At 42.6% G+C, this 23,495-nt stretch overlaps 2 protein-coding genes across 4 annotated transcripts; one reads left to right on the top strand and one right to left on the bottom strand.

The window, feature by feature from the left end:
• Nucleotides 1-779: 779 nt before the first annotated feature.
• On the bottom strand, nucleotides 780-8,575 carry LOC134183137 (extracellular signal-regulated kinase 2-like). The gene is made up of 15 exons (XM_062650603.1): nucleotides 8,497-8,575; nucleotides 8,231-8,426; nucleotides 8,045-8,173; nucleotides 5,167-5,257; nucleotides 5,033-5,103; nucleotides 4,876-4,971; nucleotides 3,953-4,101; nucleotides 3,812-3,870; nucleotides 3,662-3,742; nucleotides 3,546-3,600; nucleotides 3,213-3,350; nucleotides 2,424-2,526; nucleotides 1,592-1,879; nucleotides 1,357-1,512; nucleotides 780-1,266 (listed from the first exon to the last, which is right to left on the bottom strand). Exons 2-15 carry the CDS (start codon nucleotides 8,294-8,296, stop codon nucleotides 1,033-1,035), a joined length of 1,716 nt encoding a protein of 571 aa, XP_062506587.1. The 5' UTR covers nucleotides 8,297-8,426; nucleotides 8,497-8,575; the 3' UTR covers nucleotides 780-1,032.
• A 533-nt stretch (nucleotides 8,576-9,108) lies between these two features.
• On the top strand, nucleotides 9,109-22,881 carry LOC134183096 (GREB1-like protein). 3 transcript variants are annotated; one of them, XM_062650552.1, is made up of 12 exons: nucleotides 9,109-9,137; nucleotides 9,309-9,376; nucleotides 9,441-9,685; nucleotides 9,756-9,872; nucleotides 9,953-10,097; nucleotides 10,164-10,378; nucleotides 15,799-16,056; nucleotides 16,118-18,080; nucleotides 18,149-18,525; nucleotides 18,593-18,701; nucleotides 20,083-20,578; nucleotides 20,645-22,881. In XM_062650552.1, the coding sequence occupies exons 3-12, from the start codon at nucleotides 9,442-9,444 to the stop codon at nucleotides 22,706-22,708; spliced, it is 5,988 nt and encodes a 1,995-aa protein (XP_062506536.1). In that variant the 5' UTR covers nucleotides 9,109-9,137; nucleotides 9,309-9,376; nucleotide 9,441; the 3' UTR covers nucleotides 22,709-22,881. The 3 variants fall into 3 exon arrangements, with proteins under 3 accessions (XP_062506536.1, XP_062506537.1, XP_062506538.1); XM_062650553.1 differs by having other exon boundaries at nucleotides 9,137-9,252; XM_062650554.1 differs by lacking the exons at nucleotides 9,109-9,137; nucleotides 9,309-9,376; nucleotides 9,441-9,685; ... (1 more) ...; nucleotides 9,953-10,097; nucleotides 10,164-10,378 and adding an exon at nucleotides 10,406-10,561.
• Nucleotides 22,882-23,495: the final 614 nt, after the last annotated feature.

The following is a 23,495-nucleotide window of genomic DNA, read 5'->3' as shown; positions in this document are numbered from 1 at the left end:
ATGTTCAAGACCAAATGCCCATGGAACTGCAGCAAATCATAATTCCGTGCGGCAACTCCTTTAGATGCGCCACAGCGTATACGTGTAGCTATTTTCTGTTGTTGTTGTTGTGATTACGAGAACTATAGTCAAAGTCATTCTAGCTGTAAAAACTAACTGAAAGCAAAGTTTGAACAGTGAAAATGAAAATAGCTTCAACAGTGAGCACACAAAGAGACGTACAATACGTATGACGGTTCACAGATGTCATTGACCAAACGTAATGTACGCTAGCCAGCGTAACCGTACTAACGTATATAGTAGATAGTATTCACATTCAACGTCGCTATGCGCACCGACCTTTGGTCGCGTAACTCTGGACCTTCTAAATTCACGAACGAATTTTTCTGCCATTTGCGTGACTCTCCCGCAACCGCAGACACCATTCCAATCATTTTCCTTAGCGATTACGTCTCTCGCCTTGACTTCAAAAATTGCCACAAGCAAGGATACTGTCTAGTAGCTTTCTTCCATTTTCAGGAATGTACGATTGGAAGAAATCACGCACTGAATTGCTCAAACCCTATTGGCCAAACGTTCCGCTCCGTTACGTAGAAATAGAACATGTACACCATCCTATTCCAACGTAGCCTCTATACATCCTAACGTAACGTCACCCGGTTACAGATGACACTCGCAACGTTATACAGGTTACGTACGTTGGTCCACCGTAGGGTACATGTATGCGATCCGGCCTTACTACTACACTCTACATGCCAACCTCTACAGGTAACAGTACGTCGTCATCATAACGTTGATCTAACGATGAGTCTACTTTTTCTCACAGTGAGAACTAGTTTGAAACAGTGTAAATAACAATACAAATTAGCTAGAAAGGTTGTTGAACACCTCTCAATGTCTGTCGCTGTTAGCTATGCAAATTTAAAAGTTTGCATGCATCCCTACTATGAACATGTCTTTCCACGTACTCCCTATCCTGTAAAGATATCAATAGATCTATAGTAATACTAGTACAGCTCTCTACTCCCTATTCTACCATTGACGCTGTTGCAAAGAAGCGAAACTAGATTTCGACACAATTCCATACGTATGTGTAGAATGCCCATACGAAACTCGCGACGGACCACCCGCATTGGCCCCTCCACTGCCATACGGACGTCTGTTGGGACTCACGTCATTCAATAAACCAGTCCGCCTTTGCACTTCAGGTTGCTCTTGCGTCTTTGAAGCAGCCTTTAGTTCAGGCAAGGGACGATGTTGAGATACCTAAATGACAACAGCAGAGAGAGATCGAGAGAAAAAGAGAGAGAGTTACGAATGTGCAGTCATGATTGGATATAAACAGACAAACATTACCTTCCTTGCATTTCCGACAGAAGGCTCGACTGTTTTTCTGTCGCGTCCAAACGGGAGGCCGGTTACTGCAGAGATCGAAGGCTTCATAGACGATGTGGTAGAATGTGACGGAAAAGATATGGACGTTTGATCATCCTGGTGTCTGCCATGTTCAACCTATAAGTGTGCAAAACCCGAAAGTACAAAACTGAGAAACGAACACAGTTACATAACACTATAGTGTAGACATGTATACCATAAAACTTCCTTTGTTAGAAGAAGTTGCTATCACGCTCTTCTTTCCAAGTGCGTCGATACTTTTCGCAGCCAAAGAGTTGTCTCTGCTTGTTGTATCGACTACAATACCAGCAGGATTTACTTGATTTACTTCTCGTTTTCTTGTAGATGACAATGAGTAGGCTGCAGTGCCACGAGCGTCCTTACTCTCCGTAGTCTGATCAGCAGTAACACACTCACTGCTCTCTGCGTCCACACAGAGTGGTTTTTTACAGCTTTTCAACTCTTTTCTCATTTCAGAAATGCCCTAACATTACCAAAAGAAGACACTACACTCATTATGATATAAACTTATTGCTCATTAATTACTTCTCTAATCTAATTAACCACTAAACTTGAAGATCTGAGGTGCATTTCGTTACCCCTTCTAGTACTCTATAGAATTCAGACGTCAAAGAATGGTAGAAGAGCTAGAAGAGATCTCGTGACTCTTGTAACACTTTCAAAAAAGGAGGTAGAGCAAACAAGACAACAATAAGGTCGAGTGACTCTTCTAGCCTCTTCCAAGAAGACCATAAAACTGTCAAATCGTAGAGTGCATAACACAATACAAAAGACAAAACTTCGGTAATAAATCTCATACTGTACTACTTTTCAAATACTATTGTTCAAAGTACTACAGTTACCATTTAGAGTTAGTTCAACAGCTTAATCTTTCAACAAACAAGCTAGTTCCCTGTCACAACTAAGAAAGCAAACTCTATACCTAGCTGTCAACTACACTGTCACTTACAGAAAGCAGATAATGTTGACAGTAAACAAATCATGTCAAAATTGTCCGTTTGCTTTACCTTATACAAGATTTGTCTGTATTGATCAACAGACAGCTGGCAATTATCATCCACTGGTAAAACTACATCATGAGCAAGAACTGGCTCTTCCTCATTTCGAAATCTAAAGAACACACACACACAATATAACACAAATCTTGAAATTTAACTTAATTGAAACAACTTAATGAAACAAATTCAAACTTTAAACAAAAGAGAAAACCTCATATTAAGGCTTCACAAATACTCACAAATTCTGTCACAATAATTGGTAGCATGTAAAAGTTATTGGGTCAGAATTGGAAACAACCTCAAAGTGCCTAACTACATTGGCTTCTTACAAGTGGTCTAAACTGCCATCTAAGATTTTCACTGTGAGCTACCTCTGTGCTCCTAATTATTGCTTCAGAGACTCTTCAGTGCAGCTATGGATATAAAAGTACGTATCAACATGCACAACCTCTGAAACAAAGTGAAATCATTAATGAAGTAAAATCGTGAATTCAATAAACTGTGGATATTAATTAAAATAAACCAGTTTGTGTGTTGTCATTCAAATTATCAGTATTGATAAGGTCAAAACCTATCAAACATATAAAGCTAATAAATAATATCAACAAAATCACAAAGAAGTGCTATTGACAAGACCCCATTATATCTCAAACTATTAATGGGCACGATATACCAACTCAAACACCAAACTTGATATATAAGGTGCACAACCAAAATGTCAACCATTTGTATTAATTAACTACAAATCACATTTCTCAAAACCAACTATCAAAAATGAACAAACTCAACCCAACTTACCTCTTTACATAAGGATGTGCAATGGCTTGATCAGCAGTCAACCGTTTCTTAGGATTCCATACCAGCAACTGCTCCAAGAGATGCAAAGCCTCAGGTGGCACAAAATGCAATCTTTCGTTTAAAGAGCTTTTCCTTTGACTATACAGAGAAATCATGCTTTCATAATTATGACAATAGCATTTTGTCATCAAACACAGTAACTTCGTCTGCAGTTAAACAAATTACATTATTAATTAAAGCAAAATTTATCTGCTGAATTAAAAGCAACGTCCTGAACAGCTACACGTTACCACACAGTAACTACAGGTGATGGTACCATTGTTCATATCTGACCTTCGTTTTTGCTGTAACGCTTGCTGTGCAAACGTGGCATTTAAGCTGTCCACATCTAACAAAAATATCACATTGAACACTCCACAACACAAGAAGTGTATTCATTAAGATCATACCTTCTCTTGTAGGAACGGGTAGCTCTACTGAAATCAAACTAACTTGGGAAAGTGTAGATGTCCCAGGAAACAGCGGTTTCCCTAGCAAAGAAAAAAGTGTTATAAACAATGTCAGTATTGCTTGAAAACAGACATTCAACACAAACAAACCCAATAGTACTTCTCCTAAAATGCATCCCAATGACCACATGTCAACACCTGTTGTGTACCTAATGCACACACAAGAGAAGACTTACAATTTATATCATCAGTGCAAATATATCTCCTCAATTTCCAACTGTGGCAACTCACTTGTGAGAGCCCAACAGTATTTCAGGTGCTCTATACCATCGTGTAGCCACATAATCAGTCAAGGTTGGATCACCATCAAGAAGGTCTGTACTTGTCTCTTTTCTTGATGTAGGATGAGATACAGAACGAGCCAAACCAAAATCACACAGCTACAACAAGCACAAGCACAACAGTTAATAGCATACTACCTAAACAAACAAACAACATCCACAGAGTTTGGCCCACTGAAACAATTAGAACATATTCTATAAAAACCATCCTCAAACAAACAACACAATAACATTTACTGAGCACATCCACTCCACAATATCAATATATTAGGGTAATAATGTAAACGATACTGCTATTGCATGGGATCAGCAAGTTCAAAATACTCATCACCCTGTAAAGATGCAATTTTAAGCTAAGATAAAAATAAATGTACAGATCTACTATATAACCACTTTTTACAGCCATGACGCTTACTCTTCTGCAGACTTAGAAAGCCCTTACTGAGTGATGCGCTAATCTGAGGCAAGCGCTTAATAGTCTCACATAAAAACATGCACCCAACAGCTCAGATTGGTAGCACATGATAATACCAATAAGCTTAACAAATATGTAAGGAAAGGACCATAAAGGACAAATCTACCAAATGAAGATCCAAGAGTTTGAACATACTTGAAACAGTTGGCCACATGACTCCACTGCCTGAGCATGTCTTGGTGTATGCCTCGGCAATCAATTGTGCGATTGCCGACTAGCACAATAAAAAAGAGTATGACACTTATTCATGTCGAATATGACTGCAATATGGTGCTTATGAAAGTGCACAAAGCAAGATAAAATGTGGTGTGTAGGCATAAAGTGGTTATACAGCTTTGTACCGACTAAGGTAAGCGGCTATTCATGAGCGGCTATTCTTCATTTTCTTAAATACTGACCTTCACCAAACAGTCGGAATTCAGCAAGACGTTACTTGGTTTCATATCACGATGAACCACATTGCCAGAGTGAATGAATTTCATAGCTTTCAATAACTACAACGTACAACATATCTACTAACATCTAACAACAAGCTGATCTCTGCATGTGCCAAACCTGATACATAATATATTGCTTGTGAACATCCTGCAGTATTTTAGACTTAATAGCTGCATGAAGATCAGTGTCTGTGAACAACATCCACATGATGACAGTTCAACACAAAACATAATTGCTCATGACAAACTCACCCATGTATTCAAATACCAAATACAAGTCTTGATCATGGTCAGCTTGAACTACGTTCAATAACTTGATGACATTATCGTGACCACTAAATTTCTACAAATAGAGACGAGAATCTTACAAACGCACAGAAACATCCAAACTGCCCTTTTATAGCACAACACTGGCATGTGTCAAACGATCAACAAGGCAACATAGAGTTCGACTAATTTTGTCGACGATATCAACTGATATTGCAGACACCCCTAATAAACTAGAACAAACTAAAAAATTTGCACTTACGATTGCAAGTTGCTATCAAATTATCTTAAATGTAAAGTTATGCAATGTAGCAGCAACATAGCAAACCACATTGATACTTCAAAGCTACATATACAGAGGCATAACTAGATATGAGACAGTGTGGCTTCGGTAGAAAAATTGGGCACGGTCCAGCGGTCTCTAAGCAAAGCAGGAACAGCAACAATACTGGACACATTGAAGACAATGGACAAAAACCTTTATTTATCCAAATGCCCATGAGATTTTAAAACTACTGATGACTCTGCCAGTTGGTTCGATATCCTGTGAACACTCTTTTCAAAAATGTGCTTAACTTAATTAAAGCCCCTATTTGTTGTATGTCTGTTTCTCATCACCCAGGCTCTCTTAAACTGACATTGGCAGGCAGGCCATTATCCATTATTACTGTACATGTGACACTGCAAGTCAGCAGGGACAGTTATTCAAGAAACACAACAAATCAGCAGTAGTCTATAGTGTAGGGTTGTCTCCAGCATACAAAAAGCACAGCGCTCCGCCATGCCACGGCTTCCACTTGGTACAGCCCCGCCATGCTTTGTGGCATGAATAGGCACTGATTAGCCATGAAGACAATGGACTTGTATTTGTATTTTGAAAAGTGGGAAGTTGTTTGAGGCTAACAAGTAGTTCTTGGGATGCTTGGTTTGAAGATAAGACCAAGTAGGACAAAGACTGCCATATGTTATGAACTTAATTGTAATATAATTACTCAAAGATAAACAGTGGTTGTCAGCACCTGTCCACTATTAGGTCAGTATCTGTTGGTAACAAACTGAGTTCTGTAGATATCCGGCCCTTCCTATCCTATGTGTATCAGGTTCTCAGCTTCTTGAGGTCTGGAAATTTTCCAAGGGCTAAAGGCTTAATATAGCTATCATGTGGTCAAGTAAAGTGAACTAAGGCTATTAACCACATTGTTCCTTTTGTGCCTGAGCATTCCATGACAACAGTTTGTGGCATCTCAGTGTAAGCAAACCTGCATCAATGCTTTTGTGGGAGTGTCACCATAAAAATTGGAATGTACGTGGTCCAAAAATGTAGGGTGGGTGTGGTTATACCAATTTTCCACACGCCTTACAAAAATCTTGGAGACACCCCTGTATTAGCGGTACACCGTGTACCAAACTAAAGGTCTGATTTGGAGGATCCACACCAATATACCATGTAGTTGAGCATCCTGTAAATATATCAGACAGGGAAGAAGTCGACATGTATGATCCACATGCTCTGGTTGTATTGCACATGTGTATTACATGAATAATGGCGTATTACATGAATAATGGCGTAATGGTGAAATCAGTGTGGCCTGTCATTCTGATGTGGGCAGGTGATGAGAAACAGACATGCAACAAATAAGGGCTTAAGGATTATCATTGGGTATGATCAATCGTGACTGAAAATGGACTAAATCATTAATGGGTTGGCCCTTCTTTACATTCACAGGCAAATTCAAGTCAGTACAGAGAAAATGTGCTGCAGTGATTTGGGGTATAGACGAATTGGACAGCTTTGATTTAAGTACATATAATACATGTATATACTGTACAGACATACATTCAGTATTTCCGCTAGCCGAGCGCCAAATAGCCAAATGCTACAAACAAATGTCGCTGGCCATAAAATGGTTATGCCTCCTTGCTAATTTGGCTAGCTGTTACAGTGTACCGTGTTACGCCTTTCTCTGGATCAGATCTTGAAAGCACAGTCGTTACAGAGCACTAGGAATGGCAATTAGCGCAACACATTGGAGCTCCATTAAGGGACTATCTATTGCGCATGCTCTATCTATGTTATGCACACGGCGGGTGTACTCTCTTTGCGTACAGTATGGCTTCTGCAATCAGCATTGAACTATAGAAATGAGGTTCTGAAGACGCCACCGTTAAGTAAAGCAGAAGCAGACCAATGGTACAAACCATGAGAAAGAGGACGACAATGATGACCTCAATGATCCTGACAGGTGTATATATATATATATATATATATATATATATATATATATATATACAGAAGTGCTGAAACTTCAAGACTTTGATTTTGAGAGGTTTTAAATTTTGGTGTCACTAGCCAAGAAGGATGGCACTGAAAGCTTGAAGTGTGGCTTGTGGATTCAGTCTTACCAAAGTCACATTTCTTTGAGCACAACTTTGTGTCAGATTTACTACATTTGTTATGACAATTGATGAATACTGCCTGTCTGTTAGACCAGATTAAACTTGAATCAATAGTAACGTCACTGTTGTCTTTTAGATTAATTGTTAGCAGTTTGATGTTTGCACGATCTTTTCTTGGCTCTGAAATAAAGTGGTTGGCTACAAACAAACAAACTCCTTTAGCCAAGAAGCTACTAATCAAAACTTTTCAGCGCAAACACTGCATACATACTAAATTTGTTATCAAGAGCTTACTAGTAGAAACAGTGAACATATTGTAATTTATATAAAGATACTTATAGCATATAAGTTTACCTGCCTAGCGTGCGCTAAATTTGAAACCAACAACTGATTCATTGTACATTTATTCATGCTCGTTGCGATTCCAATTGTAATTATCAACATCTCTAGACTCTAATGAAGTAACCTGCAAGAACATCACTTCTCTGTAAGTCCGTTGTGCGTCCGTTTCGTTTTGAAAAGCATCAAATATCTTCTTGAGAGCAACTATCTCTCCTGTCTGTCTATCGACAGCTTTCCAAACAATTCCATACGCCTAGAACAGCAATTCGATATTACGATTAGCTTGTAAACAATAGAAAACGTGATTGACCCCTTTGCCAAGTCTTTCCTTCACACGATAACGAGAATTAACGTAACAGTCGACGTTTGAAGTCATAGCAGATAGAGGATTGACGTTCAGTGCGTCTCTACACGCTATCGCTAGAGTTGAAACAGATTATCCGGGATAAGATTATCCGGGATCTGATGTGACAATGTCCTTGAGGTCCCCACCTCAAATTAGCGCACTTCGTAATTTAAGAAAAATTAATTATATTAACGCAATTAACAAATTAAAACACGTGCAAATTTTGATACGGTGTAGCTGTTTGAAAGAGGTCTGGTCTAATCCCAGTTAGCAGATTCGTGCCGGTTTTGATGCGAAAGTAAACAGAGTAAATGTTATCTAAAGGTAAATAAATTAAACAGGTCTGAAAAGCAGACAGGACTATGTCTGTACGTACTGCGCGCCTTCTCCTTCAAAGCTGCAGAGTACGTACACGTGTACAGTGTACACGTACTGCACCAGACTCCTCGCGCGCTAGTCGTCCTTAGCTCCCGTATGTATAGAACTGCAACGCGACTGCGAGAGTCTGGTAAGGTCGCTGAATACGGACGATAGACACAGCAAAGTCAGCATTTGTACTTGTATTTCTCAGTACGTTGTATCGTCTGGTTCCCTAAGAATTAGATATTTTTTTACGCAATTGACAGATTTTACAAGCGATTTGGACTCCAAACTGCTCAATTATACATATGGAAAATTATGATCCGGTCGGTTCCTATGCGGAGCTTCCGTAATGCGTGATCGCGTGAGCTTGATGCTGGAATGATAAGCTCAGCACCTGTGCTAATTAGGTTATCATTGACGTCAGTCGTCTGGTAGGCGACCAATAGCCGTCCGACGTTTCGCCTAGTACTTGCGGACGTCTAGGGCTCCCCTACGAGGTCGTCGGCAGGTTCGTTTCGGTTTGTTGTCGATATTCGTTTGTCCGATCACGCTTGTTCTAAACTAATTTTTCACCTTCCGTGAGAGTGTCGATTTCAAATGCAGTCTAGTGGCTAGGATCTCTAGTTCGCATCGCTACCTTCTTTGTTGTTTCTTTTCACACTAAAAATTTGTTTGGTAGGAAGTTATCGAGAGTCGTCGTACACAACTTGCCGTATTGTGCTGGAGTGGTAAGACACGATAGGCGAGGTAAGTAATCAAGTCGAGTTGGAGATCTTATCTCGTCCATCTTTTCCTCGCTTCGCTTCCACAGCATGAACGGCTCGCAAGACGTTGGAAAGCGAATGTCGAGGCATTCGTCACCACCTCCGAGCAATTTTCACACCGACAACAGACTCAATCCTCGCAATCATCCGACAATACGAGAGTTATCTCCTAATCCGGTAGTTACAATAGCCAGAGTGAGCGAGTCGTCAACATTGAAAGTTGCAAGTTGGGGCGATGGGACAGGGAGGAGTGTGAGCCCTCGCGCTTCACCGGCCCGTGAAGGTTTGCTTGGTATGATCTATTGTAGATGTAGAGTAGAGTAGACGACTGACGTCTCGAGTGTTCTTTGCACGTGTTGTAGGCGAGCCTACCGGAAGTACGGCGAGAAGCATTTTACGCGCTGCGTCTCCTGGAGTGTGTGGAACTGGAACGGCGGAGGGTGAAGACATGCCCAACGTATCTGTCTGTGCTACCTCTGGTAGGAATGTGACGTGTCTTTGTCAAACTTGCTGGAAATTTCTATTTGGAGTGAAATTTTGTTGTGTGCTGCATGTCTAGGTCATTGCCAGGCTGGAGGTGAACTGAGACTGAGTAGACTACAGAGTCGAGGTCAACATGTTGATATTCCGGATGGATTTGCTTTAGTAGGCATGCGGTCACCACAGCTTGGCAGTCTCATGGTTCTAGCTGTTGTTGATAAAAGGTAAATGGTTAGCTAATCATCAAAGATGGATTCAAGTTTGGTATAACAAAGTGTTACGTTTTCTAGATACTTGCCAGATGATCAAACTGGATTTTCACTGCAGGGATTCAGTGGTAATTGTGTTGGATGTGGTCGACAGGGATTCAGGTATTTCACCGAGTTTTGCCACCATTGCAACATGAAGCTGGCAACTCAACCGAAGAAGCAAAAGCATATTCGATTCTATATTAACTGTAGCCCTGCAGGTGTGCTTGCACGAGGAGAGCCCATTCTGTGGAGAGGTATTATCAGTATTGTGACTTGTTAAATGTACTAAATTTAATCTGTGAAATCTTGCTATGTCTCAAGAGGGGTGGCATGTTCTATTGTACCCATTTACACTGGAAGAGCTCTTTGAATCATTATTGAGAACCCCTTTTCCATATGCAACTGCTTTCATTCTTGATTTTCCTTTCACATGGAAGGTTAAGTTTTCATCGACGTTAGTTTGTTTATTTGTTAGTTAGCTTAACTCAAAATGTGTAGATGGATTTTGATGAAATTTGGCAGAATGATAGAACTTTGATTGAGAAAGAATTGATTAGTTTGGGGTTATTGTGGATCTGGTTCTCAGTAGACTTGACCCAGTCTCTCTCCGCCCTCGTCATTCCCCGGATTGTCAACCCTCGGTGCAGAGAGACTGGTTTCGGACCGCCTACTGACATCACTAACTGCTGCCATTAGTGCGTACTGTGTGCCAGCTGACTTGGGCACATTTCCACATGCCTAGTAACTGCCCTTGCTGTTGTTGCAAAGGCGTGGTGCACAAACACTTCACAAATCGCCAGGAGAGCGTTCCTATTGCTTTATGCGCCTAGTCTTGCATTGATCTATGAGTTAGCACGGCTTTTAAATGGGAGTGTTGTCTGTTTTCAGATGATCTGGCTGTCTTCCGCGTCGTTTACGCTGAGTTTGGCTCCAAGAGCTTCCGAATCCGATGCAAATGGGTCTATACAAGAAATGGCTGAGAAGCAGTTCATGTGTTGAAGTGTAGCACATGCTTGTCTTTGACAATGTACGGGATCGTTGGCTGCTTGGTTTACATCTTGCATAAATTATCGTCTTCGGGGAGTCGTTTATTGGAACAATATCGTCTGATATACTCACGCGTCTGACACAGATCGGTAATGAGGTGCAATAATGGCGAGCACTTAGTGCATTTAGTGATGTCAGTGGGCGGTCTGAAACCAGTCTCTGTGCCGAGGAGGATTGACAATCCGGGAATGACGAGGGCAGAGAGAGACTGGGTCGAGTCTAGGTTCTCAGGGGTCAGTTCCACTTGTAACGTTTTGGTGAGAAGTGAGATGACTTTTAATTTTGCTCCTGCACAGTCATGCCATCTCCTGCAGACATAATGTGTCATCTTTCATGTCAGAGCTCAGTGTTGGGCGATGTAGTGATATGTCACTTTTGGGATATTTTGAGGGCTCAGTCGGTTTCACAAGTGCAACGCGATATATTGCACCAAGTTTGTACGAGCATCTGAGGGTCTCTCACATGTTTCACACGTGAACGTCGTGATGCAACAGTCCTGTCCACCGTACATTTACTAGATGGCTACCCTGAATCAACACCAGCGTCATGTCCTCAGATCTCTTTGCAAAAGCAAATGTGACCTCGCCAGTCTGGCATTACTTTAGGTTGGAGAGCAACGAAGACAGCAAACCCAAACGGCTGACACAGCAATATGTCACGCCTACCATAAGAAAGTCTCTTGCAAGAGCAGCAATCAGAGTATCATGATAGACCATTTACATCAGCCATTGGTCTTTTTTGGTGCAGCTTCAGAGGGCTGTTCTATTCTCATGCTCTTCATTGGCTCTGACTCATTAGATTCGTGAAGGTAGATGAACCCTTTGTAACCTAAAAAGTTAGCAGCCAGGGGTTTTAATAGCACTTTGGTGCTTTTTCATTAGATTCATGGTGAATGAACACTTTGCAACCTAAGTTAGCAGCCAAGGCCATAGCACTTCAGTTCTTCTTTATTAGTCCAGCAGGCCTGGCTCCTAGTAGAGACGGGTTTGTGCTTGTGTTGTAATGGTCTAGAGTATAGTTAATTGTACACTTGACAAGAATGCATGATGCTGGAGTGGTTTTCGAACTACTAATTGGTTTTGTTCAAACAGAAGTAAATGACCTGAAACTGTGCATATAAGGGTGCGTTCAATTTGCAGTTCTGGTAGTTCTAGAACTGCCACAACTGCTAGAACTTGTTTGATTTAGCTCTGAAACTGTTCAAACTGATTCGACAGTTCTGTCCAAGGAGCTGGATTTGCTAGAACTGACGGAACTGACACACCTATTTTTCTGCAAAAGATAACGCACTACTTTGCAGACAGCAATACTGGCAGTTTCATGTGCTTCATTGCTCAGTTTGAGGAAGATTGGCGTCCATCACAAGGTCAACAAGAGGTGCTGTTAGCTGAAGTTGCTCTGGTTGTTGATGGATTCCTAGCTGATGAAGCCATAGAAAGCGTTGACATTGCTTAGGCTTCTGCTTCCTCTGAAGCCGAAACAGTGAAAGCATTATGCCATAGCAGTTCCGGTTCACAAAGCAGATTTTTCATTCGATTTAGTTCTGGTTCTGTCAGTTCCAACTGTTGCGACACACCCTCAGTTTCAGTTCTAGAACTGCAAATCGAACACACCCTAAGAACAATTTGAGACTACTCAGGACAATTGTAGAGTGCCAGTGTAATTGGGGTTTTAGTCTGACTCTTATAACCATAGCCCATCTCTAGACTTAGTATGTAGATATTCCAGTTCTCCACTGTGACAAATAAGATCATTAATTATTAGTAAGTGTTCTGTTCTAGAGCAGATCCACACATTCTGGCAGAAGTAGATACTTTTACTTGTACAAGGATCATGTCAGCATGCTTAAACCAAATTTTCAACTGCAGTTCTAGCACATATGCACACACACACACACACACACACACACACACACACACACACACACACACACACACACACACACACACACACACACACACACACACACACACACACACCATTTTGGAATACATGTACAATAGCAGGGACAAACAATAGATAGTCAATTGGAAATTTTCATTAGTCATCTTTGCTGAACCTTTGTGGTTAGTGTTGATTATGCCAATTATAATAAGCCATGATGTCCAAACATAGCGAGACAAGGGAAGTGTTTCACAACAGCCCAGATCGGCTGGTTGTGCGTCTAATTAAAACAATGTTTCATTTTTGAGTTAGGGTTGTTGCTTGCTTACAGAAACAGAACATAATCATTGAATGGCTAAGCATAATTATAGTTGGTTAGTGTCAGCAAGGTAGCAATGTAGAGAAAATTATGCAGACTATGATCTCTGTTTCTTGTGGGTAGAGTAGGTTGATATTAGTATTAATTAGTTATATGTTATTAATAATAATGTTTAAACTTTAATCATTTATTTCAAATGACGTCCAAAGATAGCTATTCTAGTAATTCCAAAACAACATTGTTTGTGTAGCCAGCCCCTTTTTTCTGCATTTGTGCTGTGAGAGAGACGTGACCTCTCACCAACTGAAAGTCACAATGGGGACATGACATGTATGATGTTCACGAAATGCTTGATTTTGTATGTTTTGGGGAGACTTTGCAGTGACTGGTTTGCTAGTTGTTCAAATAACAGCCGGAGAGTCACCACAGGTTGAATTAGTTCAGTAATGTAGGAGAATGATATTATTGGGTGCTTTCACACCTAGAGTAAGCTAGCTGAGTAAACACTACCATATGAACATGTAATTACTGGGTAATTGACCTAGGTTAACCCTGAGCGGCGTTCACACAGCACAGAAATGACCCACTAACCAATCTAGGTACTAATTATGTATATCTTGTCATTGTTGTCCGGTCAATATCTGGAAGGTTTGGAGGGTTTCGTCCTCTCACTAGAGACATGATCTTTACAAGCGACATCTGGTTGTACATTCTGCACAGCAACACTAGGAGAGTAGTAAAAAGGACTTCTCCTTGCTGACGCGCTTTTCTTCATCTTCTCCTTTTCCACTGAAGATGTGTAGCTTTGAAGCGTTTGTAGCACAGAAAACGCGCCATTCTTCCCTATGCCTAGAAGGCGGAGTGACCTAGTTGTAGGTGGAACAACTGAGTTTTAACCTAGCTTGCAAGTGGGTTAATGTTAACCTAGGTTAGCCTAAGCCTTTAATTAGGACCAATTTGTTAAATGGCGTCTGGAGCTAAATTAATTAGAGTTAACCTAGGTTGGAAACGTCCTGTGAATGCACCGATTCTCTGGAACGATGTGAGCTTTCCTTTTGCATGTAACCAGTTACCTTCCCTATAACAGTAATCATTTATGTGGCATTTCCAGGGTAGTCATTCTCAGAGTCCCACTTGTCACAGAAATGCAGATTTACTTACAATCAATTCTGATTCTAACTAGGGATGGTCCACAATATATGTATCTACAGTACCTTCTTGGTCACTAATCTATGTAACTGTATACCACAAAACCCAAATTCAACACTCTCCTAGAAAGCAGTGACTACCCTAAAAGGCTCTGCAGTCCTTGAAAATAATCGTTGTAGTCTAGATAGCGTCTTAGTAAAGCAGGGTTCTAACCAGGTTTTCAGCAAAGCGTGACGGTAGGGCGGGGCTTCCTAAAAGGGCGTGGTCTTTTGTAAGGGTATGATTTTGACGTGGTTATGGTTTGCCGAAAACGTAGCCGTGGTGAGTTTTTGTGACTTCCTCTGCTTATTAATAATCAACCTGGTCAGAATAACTTGGCTGTTTTTAGGATGATCTTTGGGGAAAGAGAATTAACTGTTTGCATATCAATAATTTGTAATGTTTATACAGAAATGCCACATCCTCATTCAATTATGATGATGCCTCCCATTTAGTCATCATGCTTTGAATAAGATCTGTTAGAGCAAACAACACGGAAACAAGCACAGTAAATAGCACAGTAAACAGCACAGTAAATAGCACACCTGCTGAGGCCAACTGAAATGTTTGTTCACATGGGGTGGCAGTCAATTCCAAAGTGTGGCTGACATCTCATTTTGAGAAGTAAAGGGTGGCCCGCCATCCCTTAGTATGCCTGACTAGAACCCTGTAAAGGACCTAAGGTAAAGCTCTATAAGCAGTACACACCCTATGCCGTGATGGGAACTGATCTTGGTTATATGCCAATGCCATGCAGCCATTATTATGGTCTAATGCATCTGATTCTACTGATATCAGGCTTGTTTCTGTTGTATATTTGATGGCCTCTGCATCTATTGGAGTGTTGAAAGTTGTATGTACTGTTGCTCAGACCATGGGTCACCTAGTGCACCCTTTATGGATTTCATGGTGATCTTGTTTTTCACTGTCAGCTTTTCTCTGATGGCTTTAGCCTTTACTCTGCCATGTCTCTTGCTTTTGCTTAGGATTAAGTTTACTATTGCATTTCATAGAAAAGATTTGTTGCAAACTTGTTTGGGTAACTGCCGAGTTTTGTGGGGTTGTTGCAGTGTAAATATGCCTGAGATTGCAGTCTTGGTATAATATTGACTAATTGTATCTGCTGTTTAATTGCGTTGTATTCCTAGCTCTTTGAAATTAGTAAACTTCATTGAGTGTTCTCTTTGTGTAAGTTGTGTTATTCATTGAAGATCATAAAATCACTTTTGTGTTTAGCTGAGGCTCGTAGAAGGACAAGCAATACTCCGGCGCCAAATCTACCTCGTCAGTCAACTATGCCTCAGCAACCAGATCCCAGCCAGTTTTCTTTACCAATTCGTAACGAAAGCAGTGATCATGACGACTATGACATGTCACCAACCGAGGAGGAAATGGAAATGGAAGTACCTAACAACTCCATGACCGACAGATCTACGTGGTCTCCTCACAAAAGGGTGAAGACTGAGGAGATGGAGACCAATTCAATTTATCCAGGTGGGAAAATTGGTTAGTAGAGTAGGCGTAAATGGAATTGTTACATGGTGTTTGTTTGCAGTTGTTTCGACTGTTGTTGCTGCTCATTCAATGTCTAGCAAACCACTTCAACAGGTGGTCGGTTCTGCTAATCTCATAGCCCTCCGACCGTCAAATCGATCCCGTAGTACCGAGCATATCCGAAGACCTTCACCGACCGAAGAAATAAATTTGAACAAACGATCCTCACTACAGTTGGACAGCTTCGAAGAAGTGTATGGGAGAGGAAGAGGACTTATGCCGTCTGATTCCCCGAAAGTTCGCGGTCGTACTGGCTCGTTTGCTAGTGCTTCCGGTGTCACTTCACAAAGCCTTATTGTTAGTCAGCCGTCTAAGCAACAGACTGTTCCAATGTCAGCTCTTGCAGTTGCTGTCAGCTCAACGCCTTTAGTGGCACAATTTGGTCAGACTGCTCTGCCGCTGCAACGTAAATTTCCCGCAACTCCTGTGTTGCTGTCTTGTCAAGAAGGCGCCAGTCTTCCTGCGTCGTTGAATCCACATCCCATATGCAGCAATCTATTGAGCGGTTGTTTGGATCCTCCTAAGAAGGATCACGCTGACTCCAATAGCGCCGACGCACTTGCCGTCTCTCTTCCGAGTGAGGCTCTAGCTCTTCTCGTTGTGAACTACTTCGCTTCGCTCCACGAGAGCGACCTAATAAGAAGAGAATATGTGGATGCCATGATTCACAGTGCCCGTCATGGTGAAGCAGCCTGGGCCAAGCAGAATCTCAAGCAACAACATTCCATGCTTCTCACTCACACCCAGCTACCATTCTTAGCTCGTCTTACTGCGTACGCTTCCCAGGGTCGAGTCCTTGTAATCACTGCAGCTTCCATCGGTGAAGGAGTCGAAGCAGCAATGACGAAGCTCGAAAGTGTGCGTCATCTTCCCGATTTTGTTATAATCCTTCAGGCCTCCAAATATTGGTCTATCGAAGTCGGCGTGCTGGTCGTGAATCCAATGCAGGCTCGAGGCTTAGCAGAAGGCAATGCTATAGATGCCGGTGTCGACCCCGAGACGGTCAGCCGTGGACCGATCCGAGAGAGACAGTTTGTCCATTTGATTGCCTACGGCATAGGATCGCTTCCTGCCGGAAAGGCTCCGATAGCGACCATCGATTCGTATCTGGGTGATTTTGCCAAGGGTTTGGCATCGAATCCTAGTGGTGACGCCTTCTCGCCTTTCAGCGAAGGTGAATTAAATTTGGTTCACGAAGAGGATGTTAAGAAGATGCTCGGGCGAATAGGCAGGCGGATGTCTCTTACGACTTCTTATACTCTCTATCCGGCCCAGGAAGCTGTAGCAACTCGAGTCATGCACAGAATCAGATCTCTATCCGATACGTGTCCGCAACATTTAGATCTGAGTCGTTTTCAACGCGTCGATCTCGTTATTATGATACCGCCAGACTTACGTCTCTATCATCAGACCGTGCGACGTCTTCTTCAGTCTAGACTGTTAGACGAACTCGGTCTATTGCGAGATGACGATTCCGTCCGCTTTGAAACCGCTTCTAAGCATGTCATAAAGGGGCAATACAATTCGGAAGAGTCAGCAAAATTTGTCAGGTTCGTTGCTCGTGTGAGAAGTCAGCCTTCCACACTCTTTCTCGTCGTTCACGACGTGGCACATTTGGGTTTGGGAAAATTTGAGGGCGAAGCAGCCAATAACGTGGTCGTCGACACTCGCCTGAACTGCAAAGATTTGTTGGAAGCCGACAACGTAGTCGCTCTGCTCGTCACGTCGGTGCCTTACGCACTGCAACACTGCAATTCGAGAGTGTCGGCGGAAAATGAAATTCACTGGAACGACGAGACGGGACAGTCGGATACTTCCTCGCAGAGTTCTGTAGAGCACGATAAGTCCCCCTACTGCGGACTGTCCGAATGTGCTGCCGTTCTAAGCTGTACCAAACAACCGCAGTTCGTTAGACAAGATGTAGAATTCGAAGATGCCGTATCTCGCCAATGCTCTGATGTGAAGTAAGTTACGTTAGCGTGTTGCTCACTTATAACTTCCACGATATGCTATATACTATTCTGCATTTCAGCTGTCATGACTTGAGTGAGAGTGAGATCAGGACTGCACTTTTGGTTCGCCATTATGTATCGGGCATGTTGGCCGCCGTTAATCCGTTTTCTATGCCCGCCGAACAAGCTCCGAGCAATGCTACCCTGACAGTGCTCAACGACCTCGTTCTTCGTTGTAATCGTAATTTGGAAGGGCGTGGATGTGCCGTCGTCATTCGTCAACCTTACCTCAGACTTGCTCGCTTTCTGCAAAAAAAGCTAATGAACGCCCGAGACATGCTTGGTTTAAAATTCCGTTTCGAGATCATTTTGGATGACGGCATTAGCGACATAACGTTGGGACAGCATTATCTCGAAATGCTGAGAAGATGGAGATTCAACTTTGACAATATAACCGGTGAGAGGGACGCTTAAATATTGTGTTAAGTGTTTCCTGACTTTTCTAAGTTTTCTTTTCTTGTCAGAGAAAAATCAGGCTCTCAATTGGTGTCCCGAAACGTACGAAGATTTGGAAGGTCTTCCGTGCATTTTGATTGTTGCCGGTGAAACGAGACTTGGCAATACTTTTCCCTGGTGAGTATAAAAGCTGTTTACACTAATCATTGAATTAGCATAACGCATTACACTGTATAAACCATACCGCAACAACAAAAAGGAATCAATGTGGTAAGTGGTTTACTTCACACGTGTTCTACCGTCATCTATGACTATCATATATCTCGTGTATCTCATGCAATTCGCGTACAGACTGAGACTATATATACTCTCACAAACATTTTCACTTGGCGCTCCATTTATCCACTGAATGCCTCGCGACCGTATACCTGCGTGCACCTTCTTTTTAGACAGTTTCATTGGCGACGACGTTTCTATGCGGTTTCACTCTGCTAGAACCGGAAACACTTTCAATTAGCGTTTCGTTTATATACTTTATATACTTTATATACTTTATATACTTTATATACTTTATATACTTTATATACTTTATATACTTTATATACTTTATATACTTTATATACTTTATATACTTTATATACTTTATATACTTTATATACTTTATATACTTTATATACTTTATATACTTTATATACTTTATATACTTTATATACTTTATATACTTTATATACTTTATATACTTTATATACTTTATATACTTTATATACTTTATATACTTTATATACTCACAAACACTTTTAAGGGTTTCGCTACGTTGCGTTGGCATAGAACGTAGGGCTGGTTCACATATGATATCTCATTGACCAAACTTAATGTAATGTAGCGTACCGGAACGTAAAACAACGTAATGTAACGTAACGCAACGTAAGTAGTATCACAGAATACGTTCGTTCGACGTCATCTACCTTTGGTCGCGTGACTCTCTCGCATGCTTTCCCGGACCTTTTCTCTTTAGTATTTTTAATTCACAGACGAATTTGTCTCTCAGGGATTTCCACTTGCGGATGCAGTCGTCAACAGACTCTCCCGCAACCGCAAACACCTCTTTCCAAGCATTTTCCTTAGCGATGACGTCTCTATAGGCTTTCGCTTTGACTTGCCACAAGCAAGGATACCGTCTAATGGCTGTTCTAAGCTTTTTTTCCATTTTCAGGAATGTACGATTGGTTAAACAAATCATGTGCCGAGTTGCTCGAGCCCTCTTACGTCGAAATTACGTCGAAATAGAACACCATCCTAATTCAAACGTAACGTATTCTAACGTAATGCCACCAGGTTGACAGACGACGCTCGCAACGTTAGGTTAAGGTACGTCGGTCCAGCGTAGGGTATGTGAACAGTCCTCTAGCCTTTCTCATCGTTACTCCGTTCACAGATAACACTCGACGCCCAATTTGATACAGGGTCCTTACATTGGCCGGCCTATATAGGAAGTGCACGAAAGCGGTTTCAAATGTGTGTTTCTTAAATATGTTTTAACGTGTGGACTGTCTTACAGGTCGGTTAAGTACTATGACATGCGGTGTGTGAACATGGCTGGGTGTACTCGGGCCGAACTGGAGCAAGAGTTAGGAGTGGGCCATTCCTACATCAACGTTCCGCTTCCAACGTCTCTGTCGGTCAAAAAACAACGGAGTGAAGACGGGGCAACACGACAGCCTATTGTTTATCTCATTCCGCGATCTCTCTATTATCTCCTTCACACGCCTATCAACCACGTTCACGACAAACGGCTATTGCTGCGTCCGGATCCACACACCGAATGGGTCCGTCATACCGCGCGGCGGCCGCTTTCTTCTAGCGATCCGCACTTTGTGTCGGCGTATTACCGGTGCTGGACACAACCGGCGAAGCGACATTACGATTACGGTCGCACTGCTTCAAGCACAGCAGGCGAGGATATGTCCGTCGCAGTCCCCAGGCAGTCGATCAAAAGTAGAGATGTAAAGGATGGATTTCATCCAAGGAGATTTCTTTTGTCTGGACCTCCACAGGTATCTTTACGGCCTCGTATAGTAATTGTTTAGCTAAGAGTGTTTACTGATGTCTTGCGTTGACAGATTGGCAAAACCGGGGCATATTTGCATCTAGCTCGGCTCTTGAATTCAACTCTGCGCTCTTTTCAAGAGGTAGAAGTCTACGACGAACCGGAGCTGCATGTCGTCAGACGTCAGCATCCGGGTCTTACGATGTCTGATTTTCCTGATTTTCGTGTGCTGTTCTCCGTTCCTTGTGATTTATCGACTGGGTGTGTTTCTGCAAATGTTGCTGTAAGCCCTCTTGTTTGGAGTGGTGCGCGTGTCTCGATGAATAAAGGAGACGACGTCGTACCCGACGACTACGATCAAAGACGAGATTCGGAAGCGGCCAGTGTTCTCGTCAGTCTCGCCGCTTCCACGGGCTCGTCTGAAATTTCTACGCCGACTTCTGCTTCGACCATTCCCTGTCCGTCGGGCTCTGAACGTAGTCATGACGTGGAAGGAAGCGATGCAATGTCGAGACGAGGGTCGGGCAGCAGAGAGAGAGCAAGAATTCGCTATAGTGACTTCGGACGGGTAGCCCGGAAAACTTCTCTTGTTACCATGTCGCTACCATGCAGCTATGATGCTTTTCGTCGTGCCGAATATCTGAGACAGTGCCGTGAAGACAGCACAGTAGCGAGTGCAGTCCAATATAGTGTGACAAGTAGGCGCGGTAGTAGAGCTGTAAGTCTGGGCGGCTCCCGATCGTTACATCCGCTGCAGTACAGCTTGGTGGATGGTAACGAAGTTGTCAATTTGTACTGGCACATTCCGTTAAGTTGGGAAGCTTACTTCTCCATCAATGACGGACGCCAAACAATTTCTAGTTTGAAACTGCCTGTCGCATCACGTACGGGTGCATCGACAGAAGAAGCTGCGTCAAGACACGTCAAGACTCCCATTTTCATTCCGTCCGCGGGTCGATATCAGCAGGGACTCTTCAACCTTTATTATGCTATGAATCAGTTGCCTTTCGTAGCGGTGATTGTTGTAAAGCTCAGTGAGTTGAACTTTTACGCCTGTGCATGGCCAAACCACATTATAATGGCATTGCCGCAGTCTGCCGAACAGCTAGGATTGGGAGCTGCAAGACATTGGATAAAGAAGTTCGCAACTCAGAATTACCAAGTAGAATGCGACCGCCACAACTGTCACACGGCTTCACTCGGCGGAAACGAATCGACGTTTGTGTGGCCGTTTTTCATGATGCTGGATGATTCCATTGTGATGTGGAGAAAGCTCGACTCGACGAAAGAAATCCCTACTTCTCTTGCGGATGTAATGACTCGCGTAGAGCAAGATCCAAATGTGACCAACTATGCACTGGTCGGTTTTAACCAGTGGCATTCTGGCTTGCGGCTGCGATCGCGAGAGACGAATTTCGCCAACTGTCAAGTTTCCCACGGTGCCGTTATGATAAATTTACAAAAGACACTCGATATCAACTACGACAAGTATTGCTACAGCCACTCAGATTTGGATTTTAATGTTGCCGTTGGCTTAGCCGGCATGGTCATTTGTCGCTTCGAACAGTATCTTTTCATGAGAAAGCACATCGCCGTCGGAGGAGCCAGTAATTTGCAACTGCCGTTGATTCAGGCTCGACGTAGTGAGCTCGACAGTAGCGAAGTAGACGTGGACCGACTGGTATGCGCTCCCGATGGCTCGACTAGCACACCCGTGCAAGCTCCGGCACACTTTGTCCTTGAAACGTATCTTTCCTTGGCCGGTCCCGATCTCTTTCCGGATGCAGTCGGTGACACGAGCCATCCCGTTCTTGTACCGGGACGATTTGTTAACCTTGGTGCTAAAGTGACCGTTCATTGCCTTGCTCTTCCTATAACCGAGGTTACCGACACTGTCTTCAGTGGCCTTCTGCTCTACTTCAATGACAGCCGCGTTTCTGCCAAAGGTCTAAAAGAGCTCAAGTTTTCGAAAGGAGCTCGCCTGTGTCTAATAGACAGAGATAGAACGACACTCCGTCAAGAGGTTGCAAGATTGGAAATGGAAGATTCGTGGCGTTTACGCCTTCGTGACGAATTTCAGACAGCTAATAGCACGGGGCCTCCGCTTTACTTTTTGACGGGATCTTACTCTCCGTAGCGCAATTAACGTATACCGTAAATAGAGTGGCTTGTATAGAAACTGCTACTAACGTCACGGTTAATGTATACTGAAGCTTGCTGATTGTTTTTGGCAATAGTATATTGTACTAGTACAGTAAACGTTATTCAGACACGAGCGATAATCATAGATTTTTCCAAAATTTTAAAGCACTACCAAGTGTGGTACCAGGTGTTTTTGAACGCACGCATCGCATACACATCTGTGTATCCATGGGATCAGTATATGTACATACATACATACATACATACATATATATATATATATATATATATATATAGATATATATAGATATGGTATAAAGAAGCGTCCATGGTAATCACAGATCTAGACGTATTAGGCTCCAGGGTCCAGCCGGTCTCATGCCCCCTACGAGGCGAAAGACAGAACTCCCAGAGTCTCTAGACGGCTCTCCGAAGACCATTCGCCTCGTAGGGGTACCGGTAAAGTGACCGGGTGCACCCTCGAGCCTAGTCACAGACTAGCTGTTCAATTCCAAGCCTACTAGTAGTGTACAGACTAAATTCGCAAGGAACGGAACGCGTGGCTACTCCTTCTACTGTCTGAATGAAAGGCACGCTAAACCTATGATATTCACGGACCTTACACAGGCTGCAACTGTACGGTATATGTCGGGTCACGGTACCGCGCCCAGTATAGTTGGCAGTTCTGTTCACCGTTAGAGCAAAATTGGCGTCCATATACACAATCATGTAATCGAAATTCCGTAGCCCTCATGTCGCAATTTCATGTAGAGCTCGGCTTT

The sequence above is a fragment of the Corticium candelabrum genome, chromosome 8 (genome assembly GCF_963422355.1).
Source record: "Corticium candelabrum chromosome 8, ooCorCand1.1, whole genome shotgun sequence".
Classification (NCBI taxonomy): domain Eukaryota; kingdom Metazoa; phylum Porifera; class Homoscleromorpha; order Homosclerophorida; family Plakinidae; genus Corticium; species Corticium candelabrum.
This window is presented reverse-complemented; position numbering and strand designations above follow the sequence as displayed.

Bases quoted from the DNA above. Each gene is read 5' to 3' on its own strand.
- LOC134183096 (XM_062650552.1), top strand. From the start codon at position 9,442: ATGAACGGCTCGCAAGACGTTGGAAAGCGAATGTCGAGGCATTCGTCA. The intron at 9,686-9,755 runs GTATGATCTATT...CACGTGTTGTAG, and splicing joins GGCCCGTGAAGGTTTGCTTG to GCGAGCCTACCGGAAGTACG. The intron at 16,057-16,117 runs GTGGGAAAATTG...GTTTGTTTGCAG, and splicing joins GACCAATTCAATTTATCCAG to TTGTTTCGACTGTTGTTGCT.
- LOC134183137 (XM_062650603.1), bottom strand. From the start codon at position 8,296: ATGACTTCAAACGTCGACTGTTACGTTAATTCTCGTTATCGTGTGAAG. The intron at 5,104-5,166 runs GTGAGTTTGTCA...TGTTGTTCACAG, and splicing joins TTTGGTATTTGAATACATGG to ACACTGATCTTCATGCAGCT. The intron at 1,513-1,591 runs GTATACATGTCT...GCACACTTATAG, and splicing joins CTAACAAAGGAAGTTTTATG to GTTGAACATGGCAGACACCA.